Here is a 15,474-nt window from a genome sequence, read left to right as displayed (position 1 = left end):
GAGAAGACTACATGAGGGCCATCACAGAATGACTTGTCTTTATTAATGCATAACACAACATCTGATAATGTGTCATTGAGTTTGATTTTAATTTCTCTATACAGGTATGAAGAGGACCGACGCCGGGTATGTATCTCTCTGTCTCATATCCATGTATATCCGTCTCTCATCGGTCTTCTCCTTTTACACTTTATTACTGAAGGAGTCAAGCAATCTTTCAAACTTGAATAACATTTAGTGGAAATGACGCCCTCAGTCTTTTCATCAGTCCTTCAATATTGTGCATTCGCTTTCTTCGAGACCTGGTGTAAGCCTTATCCTATGAGTCTTACTGGTTAACGACTACACAAAAGACAAACCGTAAACACCGGACTGATGAAAAGAAGAAGACTTTTTTACTGTTGGTTATACAAGCTTGCAAAACTGTTCAACTCTTTTAATAATGACGTTTAAAAGGCAAAGACTGATAAAGTACAGATAGTGCGAAGAAGTCAGTAGGACTTTGTACGTATCCCTAACCTGCCATATCTATCTGCTCTGCAATTATGTCTTTTACATATAAGTTATTGTTATATACTTATTGGGGAAACCATCTGTGTTTTACTCCAGAGCTGCACTCACTATTCTGCTGGTGGAGTCACTGTGTACATACATTACTTATCCTGTACTGATCCTGAGTTACATCCTGTATTATACTCCAGAGCTGCACTCACTATTCTGCTGGTGGAGTCACTGTGTACATACATTACTTATCCTGTACTGATCCTGAGTTACATCCTGTATTATACTCCAGAGCTGCACTCACTATTCTGCTGGTGGAGTCACTGTGTACATACATTACTTATCCTGTACTGATCCTGAGTTACATCCTGTATTATACTCCAGAGCTGCACTCACTATTCTGCTGGTGCAGTCACTGTGTACATACATTACTTATCCTGTACTCATCCTGAGTTATAGTCTGTATTATACTCCAGAGCAGCACTCACTATTCTGCTGGTGCAGTCACTGTGTACATATATTACATTACTTATCCTGTACTAATCCTGAGTTACATCCTGTATTATACTCCAGAGCTGCACTTACTATTCTGCTGGTGCAGTCACTGTGTACATACATTACTTATCCTGTACTGATCCTGAGTTACATCCTGTATTATACTCCAGAGCTGCACTCACTATTCTGCTGGTGCAGTCACTGTGTACATACATTACTTATCCTGTACTGATCCTGAGTTACATCCTGCATTATACTTCAGAGCTGCACTTACTATTCTGCTGGTGCAGTCACTGTGTACATACATTACATTACTTATCCTGTACTAATCCTGAGTTACATCCTGCATTATACTTCAGAGCTGCACTTACTATTCTGCTGGTGCAGTAACTGGGTACATACATTACTTATCCTGTACTGATCCTGAGTTACATCCTGTATTATACTCCAGAGCTGCACTCACTATTCTGCTGGTGCAGTCACTGTGTACATACTTTACACTACTTATCCTGTACTGATCCTGAGTTACATCCTGCATTATACTCCAGAGCTGCACTCACTATTCTGCTGGTGCAGTCACTGTGTTCATTACATTACTTATCCTGTACTGATCCTGAATTACATCATGTATCATACCCCGGGGATACACGCACTATACTCTTTGGTCACAATGAACAATTAGGGAATTTTGAGTGCTTTCAGCTCTGAAGCCTTCAGAAGTATAAATAGCGCTCTGGAATATAATAGTAGCTTTCATCCAGGATCCCTACAAATCTACAGATTGCATTGTATTATATCATTATGTTACATATAACTATTTCCTTTCTTTAGGGAGACTATCCCGGAGTCTATAGATCTTTCCGTGTACCAGAACTCAGGTGACAAATGATAGAAGAATTTATTTCCTTATGCCTCTCATTTATTGTCCTCCCGTCAGCCGCATATTTCTTGTTCTTTAAGGGGACCTGTCCCCTCGGATGACATACCTGTTTTAATAACTCAAGTACAAAACAATAGATGCAAAGCCCTCAGCTGGCTTCTCCAGTCTTCTCTTGGGCAGAAGAAGGTTTTGTGTTGAGGAAAGGCCTGAGCGAGCTGGGGCCCTCTCTGTCAGAAGGCTTAAATCCAGTTCAAAAGACTGGTGGCCCAGGGTCTGTGGCTCAGTCATCCAGCTGGCTCCCTTTTAAAAAGACTGGAGACCTAGGGTCTCTGGCAGAGTATCACCATCTTCACATCTTCTTCTTGTCTCTCGTGTAGATGGGCAGAGTTTCTCCTACTAAGCACTGGTCCATATCTGCAGACAACTAGGGGCTCTGACTGCTCTCCTTATATAGTTTCCAACTAAACTAGAACCTTCTAGTGGGAGGGATGGAATGGAGAAGTACAGACTAACAGAAACAATGTTACAATTTCTGTCTGTCATAGACCTACATAGATTTTCAATGCAAGCCTATGGGAACAACTAAGCATTTTTCTATATACATAAACAAAATATCTCTGTTTAGAAGTGACAATCACAAGTTTCCCCAGAATCTCTGTGTTTTCTGCAGTTCTGGTACTTTCCGAGTTGAGTAATATGACCCCATTCAGCCCAATGACTGCAGGGCTACACAACGATGTTTGGTCACACGATAGGTGAGGTGGCCAAGATCACCATGTTGCCCCTGTCTGTAGAGTTTCTCCACGATTCTCCACTGATGGCATATTCTTCGAATAAGATGCTGAACTCCATGTGCTGATTTTCATCTATGAACATCTTTATATTTCAGCTTATGAAAACATTGAGCGGATTCAAAGAAAAGCTACTGGAACTGTAAAGTTTTATCTATCTATCTATCTATCTATCTATCTATCTATCTCATATCTATCTACTATCTATCTATCTATCTATCTATCTATCTATCTATCTCATATCTATCTACTATCTATCTATCTATCTATCTATCTATCTATCTATCTATCTATCTATCATCTATCTGATATCTATCTATCTATTTCTCTATCTATCTCATATCTATCTACTATCTATCTATCTATCTATCTACTATCTATGTATCTAGGTATGTATCTATCTATCTAGCTTTCTATCTATCAAAACAATTCCACAGCACTCCCAGATGGCATTCCGTGGTCATTTTCTTTAATCATCAATGTGATTGCTGCTCTGATTTTCCTTTTATGTATCTATTTAGTTATCTATCTATATCTGTCTGTCTATTTAGCTATCTCTTATTTATCTATCTGTGTTTCGCTAGTACCATTGTACCATGTGCACCGTTGTGTTCAATGGCAGTCAGGTTTTCACTGCACTGTGGTTGTATCCATCTTCATTTCTGTATTGTGAGGGTTAATATTTCCCTTGCTGTGTACGTGTCACTAAGTATACTATACAGTCCTGAGTTGTCTGTTGATATCGTTGAGTGCTGTGACCTGCCCTTGTTGTCCAACTTTTCATGTTATATCTTGACTAGAGTTGAGCGAACACCAACTGCAAAGTTCAGGTTCGTACAGAACTTTGCGAGTTCGGGTGCCCGGAAATGAACCCAGACTTTTTCACTGAAGTTCGGGTTCAGTGTTTGGGTGATTTTATTATTTTCTGTTATAACATGGTTATAACGGAAAATAATAGCATTCTTAAAACAGAATGCGAAATAAAATGTCTATTGAGAGGTTTAAAATAAAAATAAAAACTCACCTCATCCAGCTGATCGTGCAGCCTGTATCTTCTTTTCTTCAGGACCGGCAAAAGAACCTGCGGTGATGTCACCGTGCTCACCACGTCACCGCAGGTCCTTTTGCAGGTCCTGAAGAAAAGAAGATACAGGCTGCACGATCACGTGGATGAGGTGAGGTTTTTTTTTATTTTTAACCCCTCAATAGACATTTTATTTAGCATTCTGTTTCAATGTTATAATGGAAAATAATAAAGTGAAGTTCGGGTCCCCATTGACTTAAATGGGGTCTGGGTTCGGGGTGAAGTTCTGGTCAAGTTCATGTCCCAAACCCGAACTTTGACCTGAAGTTTGGCCGAACTCGGTGAAACCGAACGTCCACGGGTTCGCTCAACCCTAGTCTTGACTTGCTTTGTTCCGTTTGGAGTCTGTTTGTGCCCCCTGTTGGAATTTATATCTCTAAGCCAGCAACTTCTTTTTTCACAGGATGATAACACAGTGTACGCTGTGGTGAAACCCTTCGCGACCACAGCAAAGAAGCCTCCAGTGTCAGAACAGTCCGAGGTTGTTTAATGTATTGTAAAAAAAATCTCATATCTATCTATCATATCTAACCGGTTGACTACCCATATGACACAATAAAGAGTCTTAATATTATTCCTTTCCTTTTCCTTTCCTTCTCGGTTTCAGTTTTGTCACCATTGACAATTAATGGGGACAAAACTAAACCATTGTGCTACGGTTTGGGAGCCTCTGCCAAGTCTGAAAACCGGACGGCGCAACGCAGGTGTGAAAGTAGCCTAAATCTACCTCTCTATGTGCAGAAGTGTTCCCCACCCCTCCACACACACACACACATATACACACTGTATAGTCCTCTATGAGTTGAGACGCAGATGTAACCTGATCCCTCAGTGAGGCTGATAATTCAGTTTCCACTGATCATAAATATTTACTAAAGTTGGATTCTCCTGTAAACTGAGAGTTTCACTACAATAGTAATTCTTTAACTTCTTCTTATTTTCACAGGATGACAAGATAGTGTACGCTGTGGTGAAACACTCCGCGACCACAACAGCAAAGAAGCCTCCAGGGTCAGAACAGTCCGAGGTTGTGTACACCTCTGTGAAGAAACGATGACATCTCATATGTTCCAGGATGTATTCCTGAGTTATTGACTTACATAAGAGATGGATTTTTAATACATGATTATTATAGTGATCCACAACTATTATAAAGTGCAGGCAAGATGGTCCAGGAATCACCAGAACTGGAAGATGTCAGCAAGGAAGAATGGCTTAAAATCTCTCAAACAAGAACTTAAAGACTTTACAAGCTGTGATACATGCCAAATGGGGTACTAGGTACTAACCATGCAGGGTGCCCAAAGTTTTCCTTTTTCGTTGTTTTGAAAATGTAAAAGATACAAATAAAATAATTGTTTTTGCTTAAAATACAAAGGGAATGTGTCCTTTTTAAAAGGGTTTTCCGAAATGTAAATATTGATGACTATCCTCTGGATAGGTCATTAGTAGTGTTGGGTGAGCATGCTCGACTGAACACTAATTTTACTTGAGCTACGCAGCCAATAAACGTGCACGTAAGTACTGCCATTCACTGTACTGCCGTTGCCATGTTGGCTACTGACATTACAGGTAGTCAGAAGAAGTGGGTGACTTTTCACAAACTTTGTGGATGGCACCCAGAATGATCTAGTCTGATGCATCAGGCACTGGAGTGTAGAAATCGTGGCTGATCCATGCCTGATTTATCTTTACAAAGGTCAGTCTCTCCACATTTTGGGTGAAAAGGCAAGTTCTCCTTGGGGAAAACATGCCCCACGCCGCACTAAGCACCCGCTCTCATGCCCCACTACTGGCTGGACAGGAAAGCGGTCAACTGACCACTCAGATCTTCGTAGGGATGGCGATGTCACATATCGGCAGCGGTCAACTGACTACATAGGTGTCACAGAAGGTGTAAAAACACAGAAATATAGTGGCAAATCTGGGGGAGCTGCTCAACCCCTAACACTGTAGCGTGTTTTTCATTGGGGGAGCAGCCCCACCGCATGTGGACCGCAGCAAACGACTATCCCCAGCAAAAAAAAAGGGGGTTGAGCAGCTCCCCCAGATTTGCCACTATATTTCTGTGTTTTTGTCTTGTTTTATATGTAGTGTATGTGCCTTTACCTGGCATTTAAACACTCTCCTTTGCACCTGGTGGCCTCCATCACATGGTCTGATATGGGTTTGGCTTACAGTCTGGCTTTGTTCACATTGCACTAGTTGTCCTGCTAGGCGGTTGTGTGGAAGCTTGGCTGTGAGCTGGATTACATCACCTTCAGACCTTGTTCACACCATAGGTAGCGTAGTGGTAGGACCCCTTGCCATGCTGAGAGCCGTGACGTGGTGCATGTGGGCTCCGATATCTTCCTGACAGGAATATATTGGCAAAAGTCTCAGCTTTTAATATCTGCATTTATGACTAGCCAGTATAGTCAGTGGCATATCCGTTTGGTGCATTTTTTCTGTGATTTATGACAGTTACATTACCTGCGCTACATCTCCTGTATAACGTTTGCGTATCCGAAATATCAATGACATTCTGTCTAATTTTTTTGCTGCTGGTGGCAGCGACATTACCTGCGCTACATCTCCAATATAATGTTAGCGCATCCGAAATATCAGTGACATTCAGTGTAATTACTTTTTCGCCGCTGGTGACAGCAACAATATCTGCGCTACATCTTCTGTGTAACGTGTGCGCAGCTTAAAAATGTCTCTGACATCCAGTGTACTTTTTCTGTAGATGGTGTCCGCTGCGGACAGCTACATTCCCTGTGCTACATCTCCTGTATAACGTTTGTGTATCCGAAATATCAGTGACATTCATTCGATGGTGACAGCGACATTACTTGCGCTATACCTCCTGTATAACATTTGCGCATCCTAAAATTATCTGTGACATTCAGTGTACTTTTTTCATAGACGCTGCGGACAACGACATTATCTGTTCTACATCTCCTGTTTAACGTGTGCGCATCCTAAAAATATCTGCAACATTAGTTTCTGTGTACTTTATTTGCCCATGCACTTACAAAACCTGCACTACTGTACGTGTGACATACTTGCAAGCATATACAACATTTAATATGCGCAAGGCGAGCAGTAAGGGACGGGGAAGTAGTCGTGCTGCTGATGGTGCACTAGAGGCCGTGGCCTGCACGCGGAGAAACTGTGCCTGCTGCCTGAGCGATACCTAGCTTCATGTCCCAGTTTTCAGGGCAGCGCAGGATACCACTCTCGACGTCACACCAGTGCGACCAGATGGTCGGTTGGATTGCAGCAGATAATGCTTCCGGTCGGTTAAGCACCACCCTGTCTTCCACAAATTCCAGTCTCAGTAGCCAAGAGTCTGGTCAACAGCATCCTCGCCCTGATCCTCCTTCCTCCCACCATGCAGAGTCTTTGCAAACAAGTGATCCCACACTCGGATATTCCGAGGAGCTCTTTTCGACATTCCTTAATTTGGGCCTCTCGCCAAGCACGCTTGAAGAGTGACATGAGGAGATCTTGTGCCCTGATTCCCAAACTCTTGAGCATCCACAGTCAGAAGAAGATGGTGGTGGGGAATGGCAATTAGTGTTTCACGATGTGGATGATGATGATGAGACACAGTTGCCAATAAGTCAACGGCAATTAGTGTCTCAAGAGGTTGATGATGAGAATGAGATACAATTGTAAATAACTGAGGTTGTTGGTAGGTCAACAAGTCTGGTTAGGAGCATAACCAGAGTGAGGAAGTGGAAGAGGAGGTGGTGGACAATAAAGTCACTGACCCAATCTGGGAAGGTGGCAAGCCAAACGAGGACAGCAGTACAGAGGGGTGGGATCCACAGCACCGCAACAGGATGGAAGAGGTAGTGGGGTGGCAAAAGGGAGAAGTTGGGCCACACCAAACAGGCCCGCAACTGTTCCCTGGAGCACTACATTGCGGCAATCTCCCTTGCCAAGAGGTAGGTGTTCCGCAGTCTGGCACTTTTATGAGGAAAGTGTGGACGATAAAATAATTGTCATTTGCAACCTGTGCCATACCAAAATGAGCAGGGGCATGAACACTAGCAACCTCACCACCACCAGCATGATCCACCACATGGCATCAAAGCACCCTAATAGGTAGGCAGAATGCCTGGGTCCACAATCATTGTCTGCGGGTCACACCACTGCCTCCTCTTCTTCTGCCTCCCTTGTCCAAGACGGAGGCCTGGATGCCTCCCGCCATGCACCTGGACCTTCTCAATCACCATCAGCTAGCACATCCACTTCTGTGTCCCAGCGCATTGTACAGATGTCTATACCCCAGGCCTTTGAACGAAAGCGCAAATACCCAACCACCCACAAACAGGCCATAGCACTAAATGCGCACCTTTACAAATTGCTGGCCCTGAAAATGTTGCCATTTAGGCTTGTGAACACTGAGGCTTTCTGCAGCCTGAGGGCGGTGGGTGGCCATCCCGAGTTTCTCCATCTCCAGCTGACAAAATCTTTTATGGTGTGCAGTCCCAGCCTTACACCAGCTTGTGTCCCGTAACATCTCCCGTGCCCTACCCAATGCACTTAAGATCCACTTAACGACTGACACATGGACAAGTGCTTTTGGCCAAGGACACTACATTTCCCTGACGGCACACAAGGTGAACGTTGTGGAGGCCGGGAGCGAGTTGTACCCTGTGATGGCACAGGTGCTACCGATGCCAAGAATTGCGGGCCCTACTTCCATCAGGATTTCCGCCACCACCTACGTTAGTGGCTGCAACCCCCCCCCCCCTCCCTTCTCCTCCTCCACTTCCACCTCTGAATTATTATCTTGCAGCATCAGTCAGACATCAGTTAGTAACTGGAAGCAGTGTAGCACTGCAGTGGGGAAGCAGCAACAGGCCGGGCTGTTCTGCTTAGGTGACAAATAGCACACCGCCGCAGAGCTGTGGCAGGGGATAAGGGACCAGACTGTGCTGTGGCTCTCGCCACTCAACGTATAGCCAGTCATGGTTGTGTCTGATAATGGCCGTAACTTGGTGTCAGCTTTGGAGCTCGACAAGCTCACACACATACCATGCCTAGCCCACGTGTTCAACCTAGTGGTTCAGCGTTTTCTCAAAACCTACCCCAATTTGCCTGAGCTACTGGCGAAGGGCGCTGCGTGTGTGCCCATTTATGCAAGTCATTGACGGCTTCCGCCAGTCTGGCAACGCTGCAGCAGCGCTTGCAATTGCCAGCTCACCGACTGTTGTGCGACGTGAGCACGCGTTGGAACTCCACGTTCCACATGTTGGCCAGGCTTTGTGAGCAGCAGAGGGCAGTAGTGGAATACCAGCTGCATCAAGGTCGTAGCTTTTCCAGTCAGCTTCCGCTCTTCACAAGCGACGAGTGAGCATGGATGTCTGACCTCTGTGAGGTTTTATGCGACTTTGAGGAATGAACACAAATGGTGAGCGGCGATAACGCTATTATCAGCATAACTATCCCACTTCTGTGTCTACTCAAACGTTCGCTGCTCACAATTAAGGCGGACGCTTTGCATGTGGAAGAGGTGAAAATGGGGGAAGACAGTATACAGGGTGATAGCCAAACCACCCTCAGTTCATCTTCTCAGAGCGAATTGGATGATCATGAGGAGGAGGAGCAGGAGACGGTTGCCTCCGCTACAGAGGGTAGTACCCACAGCAGGTTTTTTCCATCTGTTCAGAGTGGATGAGCAGAAGAGGAGGAAGAGGATGAGGAGATTGAGAGTCATTCTCCTGATGAGGACAGCTGAGTCTTGTCTGTTAGGACTCTGGCACACATGGCTGACTTTATGTTATGCTGCCTTTCCTGTGACCCTCGCGTTGTACGCATTTTGGCCAACACCGATTACTGGTTGTTCACCCTTCTCGACCCCCGCTACAAAGAGAATTTCTCATCTCTCATTCCTGTGTTGGAGAGGACTAGCAAAATGGTGCAATACCAGAAGGTCCTTGTGGAAAAATAGCTCCAAAAATTTCCAGCTGACAATTCTAGCTGTAGAGTATGTAGTTCCTTGGCCAACCGAGGAGGGGAAACAAGGTGAACACACTGCAGTTCCATCAGAGGCAGGTCAACACTCTCCAAGGCCTGGGACAGTTTTATGACACCCCACCAGCACCCTCAACCTGATGCGCAGCCTAGTGTCACAAGGAGGGTAACATTTTGGAAAATGGTGAAGGAGTATATAGCAGACCGTGTCAGCGTCCTCAGTGATCCCTCTGTGCCTCACAACTATTTGATGTCCAAGCTGGACACATGAAACAAACTGGCGCTCTACACCTTAGAGGTGCTGGCCTGCCCTGCCGCCAGCGTTTTTTCAAAGTTGGTATTTAGTGCTGCTGGTGGCATAATAACTGATAAGCGCATCCGCCTGTCAACTGAAAATGCTGGTCGGTTGACTCTTATAAAAAGGCCTGGATAGCTTTATGAGTGTAGGAGTCCCACTACCTGAACAATTGTAAGGAGGCCCTCCTTTATGTGATATACAGGTTCTATCGGAGTGCCTCTTGCTTGTATTTTTTGGCAGCACTTGCACTTTATATACAAGTAAATATACAGGAAAGAATGTTTCCTAACAATCTTTCCTTTAAAATTGATTTTATCTTCGGTCTAGTGCATATTATTGTACTACTCGGACAACATGGTTCCCAGCAGTGACTTGGGAGTCCAAGATGCATCCAGACATCCTCCCCATGCTGTTTCCGAACCATATCAGTGGTGTTTCCATCAATTTATGATCTTTTCATATGAACTAGATACCCTTTCCCTCTTCAAAGCAGGAGGTGCCTGGTTTAATGCTCGGGTTCTCCCATTGACTTCCATTGTGCTTGGGTGCTCGTTAGTAGTGATGAGCGGCAGGGGTTATATTCGAATTCACGATATTTCACGAATATTTGGGTGAATATTCGCCATATATTCGCGAAGTCGAGATAATTTTCTTGATCATGAAAAATTGGCAATGTAATATTTGCGTAATGCACGCAAAACACAGACGTGGGTCACTTTTACTACATTTTCCAAGCTGCTAGAAGTTTCCTAAAACTGGAGAAAATAGTTGGCACGGCAGAACATTAAAAATGGCTTTATATGAAGTTAGAGTGCTCCAATATATTTGCGATGGCGCAAATCGGCACTAACGATGCAAATATTTTGGCGCAATACGTGAAACTTCACATTTTAGCAGGTCTGCATGTATGTATGGACAGCAGAACCTATCACACTACCTAACACCCTGCACTGCAACAGCTACACTATATCAGGATATAACCTACACTAACTATCTGTAATATATATATGTATATATATATATATATATGTATTGTGGTCATGCAGGTGGAATACTGGTGGAAGGAAGGTATATTTCACCCAGATTTCTCACCTGGGTGAAGTAAGTGTAATCCAGGGAGTGCTGAGGCCTAAACAAACTTAGTTGCTTAGGCAGGCTTCTTTTTGGAATACGTGGGGCCTGGATTATGCCGAGCGGTTGTTAAGGTTGATAGAGGGAGCAACCGTTCCCTTCCTTCCAGGCCAGTTTGTTGTTATGCTCTGAAACACCTTAAGGCAGTTAACCTCGTTAGATTACTATATACAGAGTGCTGTGGCTCACTTAGGTGGAAGCCTGCAAGGACAGCACACAGTGCTGTGAATACTGAGGACCAGGGAACAGACTACATGCTGTGTGAACGTCAGCTTACCAACCGTAGCCTAGGTGAGACAAACTCTTTGTGTTATTAGTTAGTCCCAGACGGGAAGGCTTTTGTTTTGTGATTTGTTACTGCTATACTCGAAGTCCTGGGTTCCATTAAAAAGCATGTGATGTAAACTTCCTGAAATCGGACCCTAAATAAAAAGTGACGTGAACGTTATATCATCTGTGCCTTCGTGAATGAACAGAACCGTACGCTGCCCCCCTTGCAGGCTTACAATTGGTGGAGGATGCGGGCTTAATGGTTGCTAACGGCAACGGCACACAAAATATTTTTTTTTTCCCCCCTCTCTCTTCGTTTGTTCTCTGCAAGAACTTTTTGCTCCAGTGGATGTCGTGGGTAAAGCCCGCTATCGGCCTGCAGGAGACACATGCTAATATGGAAGCAGCCATAACCCAGTTTATTCAAGCGCAGGCTGAGGCGAACCTACGCCAACAGGAGACAAACCTCCTTTTGTCAGAACAAATGGCCGCCCTTACAAAAGCCCTGCTGGTTGTTTACCAGACTGCTCCAACATCTCCCCGGAATCCCAGGAAAACTGTGCAACAGTCGCTACAGAAGTTAACCCCGGAGGACGATATTGAGACATATCTAACCACATTTCCTATCAGTGGAGCCCCAGAAGGCATATCATGACCTTGGCCAACAGGAGGTCTGAGACTATACTAAGCTACGAGCGGAAATTCTGGCACGGTTAGGAGTAACCCCTGCTGTACGGGCCCGGCGCGTGCATACCTGGCGCTTTGATGTAACCAAACCTACTCGGTCCCAAATGTTCGACTTGGTTCACCTCACGAAAAAGGGGCTGGAACCTGAGATGAGCACAGCAGCCCAAATAACTGAACGGGTCGTAATGGATCGATTTATAACTGCATTACCTAGGACATTACAGCGCTGGGTGGGGCGGGTGACCCCAAAGACCTGGATGAGCTGGTGAACCTGGTTGATCGGTATCTCACTACGGAAGACTATCTTCGGGATAGTGCCTTCCCCTGTGCTCCTTTCAGGAGTGACCGTCCCAAATCTACAGCGGCTAGGAGACAGTCCCCAACGGGGCAAACAGGAAAAATGGCACTGGAGAGTCCCCAGCGATCTTCCCCAAGCATGCCCAGATTTGCTTAACCGAAACCAGGACCTCCCCAATGTTGGAGGTGCCGGGAAGTGGGGCATGTGGTCGCTAAATGTCCCCTCACTTCCGAACTAATGGAGTGCGAGGCCGGCCGGCTGATGTCCTTGCTTGCAGAACCGGTCTGTGTGGCTTCCCCAGAGGTGAAACTTGAACCCCAGTTCTGCAGCGTACTGGTGAATAGTCAACCTGCAACTGCACTACTAGACTCAGGAAGTCTCATAACTTTGGTGCATGCCTCTTATGTAACCAGAGACAAAATCCAGGGAGAATCCCTGGGTGTGCTGTGTATCCACAGGGATGTTAGGCATATCCCGTGGCCATGGTGTCTTTTGAAACTACTTCTGGCTATATTGACCATAATGTAGGTGTGGTGGAAAACCTCATGCATAATGCTATCCTCGGGCGTAACTTTCCCTACTTCTGGCAGTTGTGGGGGAGGGGCCAACCCCTTAGAGCTGCAGCGCAGTCGTTTGTAGAAGAATTGTCCGAGGTTGAGCCAAAATTGTTGCCAAAAGAGCCTGAGGAGAATAGTTTTCCTTTACAGGTACTGGCAGGAGATAAGGAAGCCTCCACCTCTGAGCCAGTATTGTCTGACTTAAGAGTATCTAGTGAAAATTTTGGCACTGCGCAATTAAGGGATCCCACCCTTGTACATGCCCGAGAAGGTGTTAAGGTCATCAATGGCATACCTCAGGAACCAGGGGCTGATCGACAATTTCCCCATTTTGCCATGAATAATAATCTTTTTTACCGAGTTACCCAGAGTAACGGCGAGGTTGTTGAACAGCTCTTGGTGCCTCGATCCTACCGACGCATAGTCTTAGACCTAGCTCACAGTCATGCTATGGCGGGGCATTTTGGGACAGAGAAAACCCAGGAGAGAATTCTCTGGCATTTTTTTTTGGCCTGGGCTCTATCGAGAAGTAAAAGATTATTGTGACTCCTTTCCCATGTGTCAATTGAGTGCACCCATGTCTCATTTCAGGAGTCCCCTGGTACCGCTACCGATTATTGAAATTCCATTCGAGAGAGTCGCTATGGATCTCGTAGGGCCGGTAATAAAATCCGCTAGGGGACATCAATATATTTTAGTTGTGGTTGACTATGCCACTCGTTATCCTGAAGCTGTCCCCCTAAGAAACACTGCCTCAAAAACCATTGCCAGAGAGCTATTTTATATGTTCTCTAGGACCGGAGTCCCCAAGGAGATCCTTACCGATCAAGGAACTCCCTTTATGTCTGGGGTTATGAAGGATATGTGCAGGCTATTCAAAATTACACAATTACGCACTTCGGTGTATCAACCACAGACTGATGGCTTAGTCGAAAGATTTAATAAGACGCTAAAACAGATGTTGAAGAAAGCGGTAGAGAGGGATGGCAGAGATTGGGATTGCCTACTACCCTACCTCATGTTCGCAATCCGGGAGGTACCCCCCAAGACTCCACAGGGTTTTCCCCATTTGAGTTAGTTTATGGCCGACATCCCCGGGGACTTCTTGACATAGCCAAAGAAACATGGGAAACCGAGACTACCCCTTTCAAAAGTGTCATTGAGCATATAACCCATATGCAAGAGCTTATTGAGACGGTAATGCCCTTAGTGAAAGAGCATTTGCAGAAGGCCCAAGCCTCTCAAAGTAAGGTGTATAATCACTCTGCGAGGATTAGGAGTTTCAACCCTGGGGATAGGGTCTTGGTATTAGTTCCCACAGTGGAAAGTAGGTTTCTCGACAAATGGCAAGGTCCCTATGAAGTAGTAGAAAAAATAAGTGACGTTAGCTATAAGATACATCAGCCGGGGAAAAGAAAGCCTTTCCAGGTGTATCATATTAACCTTCTTAAACCCTGGAAGGATATTGAGTCCCTATTGGCAGAAGTTCAAAAAACATTCCTCCTGTGAAAATAGTTGAGACCTGTCAGGGAAACAACAACAAGAGGCAAAAGAGTTTTTTCAACACAATAGGGAGAAATTTTCTGATCTACCAGGACGAAACCATCTGATTAGCCATCAGATTATCACTGAACCCAGTAAGATCGTAAGCTTAAAACCTTACCGTATCCCAGAAGCCCGTAGGAAGGCTGTGTCAGAGGAGGTACAGAGAATGTTGGAGTTGGGAGTGATAGAAGAATCTAGGAGTGCGTAGGCCAGTCCTATTGTCTTAATCCCAAAACCCAATGAGACCTGGAGGTTTTGTAATGACTTCAGGAAACTTAATAAAAATTTCAAAATTCAATGCATACCCCAAGCCTAGGGTGGATGAACTAATTGAAAATCTAGGGAGGGCTAGAATTAATACAACCTTAGACCTTACCAAAGGTTATTGGCAGATCCCATTAACACCAGAGGCAAAAGAAAACAGCATTACTAACCCCAGAGGGTTTATTCCAGTATGTGGTAATGCCATTTGGGTTACATGGGGCTCCAGCTACTTTCCAGAGATTGATGGATAGAATCCTGCGACCACATCGAGGATACGGAGCTCATCAAGAGAATGCCAAGAGTGTGCAAAGCAGTAATCAAAGTAAAAGGTGGCTACTTTGAAGAACCTAGAATATGACATATTTTCAGTTGTTTCACACTTTTTTGTTATGTATATAATTCCACATGTGTTAATTCATAGTTTTGATGCCTTCATAGTCATGAAAATAAAGAAAACTCTTTGAATGAGAAGGTGTTTCCAAACTTTTGGTCTGTACTGTATAGCCCTTGATATGGTTTGGTTTACAATGTCTGGTTTATATATACTTATATGTTTAATTAGGCTATTTTAATTTGCAATTTTTTAAAGATTTTTTTTTAAATTTTTATTTTGTTTTTTAATAGTATTTTTATTTCAGAGCATTAATAATGATGATTGGACATGTTGTTATACTAGTTGGGGGAGTAAATAACATGTATATGA

At 44.5% G+C, this 15,474-nt stretch overlaps 1 protein-coding gene across 2 annotated transcripts in view; it reads left to right on the top strand.

Moving 5' to 3' along the window:
- The window catches only part of LOC122929233, a 294,557-nt gene extending 289,466 nt beyond the window's left edge, over nucleotides 1-5,091 (top strand). For both annotated transcript variants that reach the window (XM_044282743.1, XM_044282744.1), the window contains 5 exons: nucleotides 105-126; nucleotides 1,828-1,874; nucleotides 2,766-2,809; nucleotides 4,155-4,232; nucleotides 4,698-5,091. In XM_044282743.1, the coding sequence (XP_044138678.1) occupies nucleotides 105-126; nucleotides 1,828-1,874; nucleotides 2,766-2,809; nucleotides 4,155-4,232; nucleotides 4,698-4,808 (302 nt within the window). In that variant the 3' untranslated portion in view covers nucleotides 4,809-5,091. The remainder of the gene's footprint in view (nucleotides 1-104; nucleotides 127-1,827; nucleotides 1,875-2,765; nucleotides 2,810-4,154; nucleotides 4,233-4,697) is intronic.
- Nucleotides 5,092-15,474: the final 10,383 nt, after the last annotated feature.

Source organism: Bufo gargarizans, chromosome 2 (genome assembly GCF_014858855.1).
Source record: "Bufo gargarizans isolate SCDJY-AF-19 chromosome 2, ASM1485885v1, whole genome shotgun sequence".
In the NCBI taxonomy this organism is placed as follows: Eukaryota; Metazoa; Chordata; class Amphibia; order Anura; family Bufonidae; genus Bufo; species Bufo gargarizans.
Note: the sequence above shows the minus strand (reverse complement) of the source record. Positions and strands in the feature narration are given on the sequence as shown.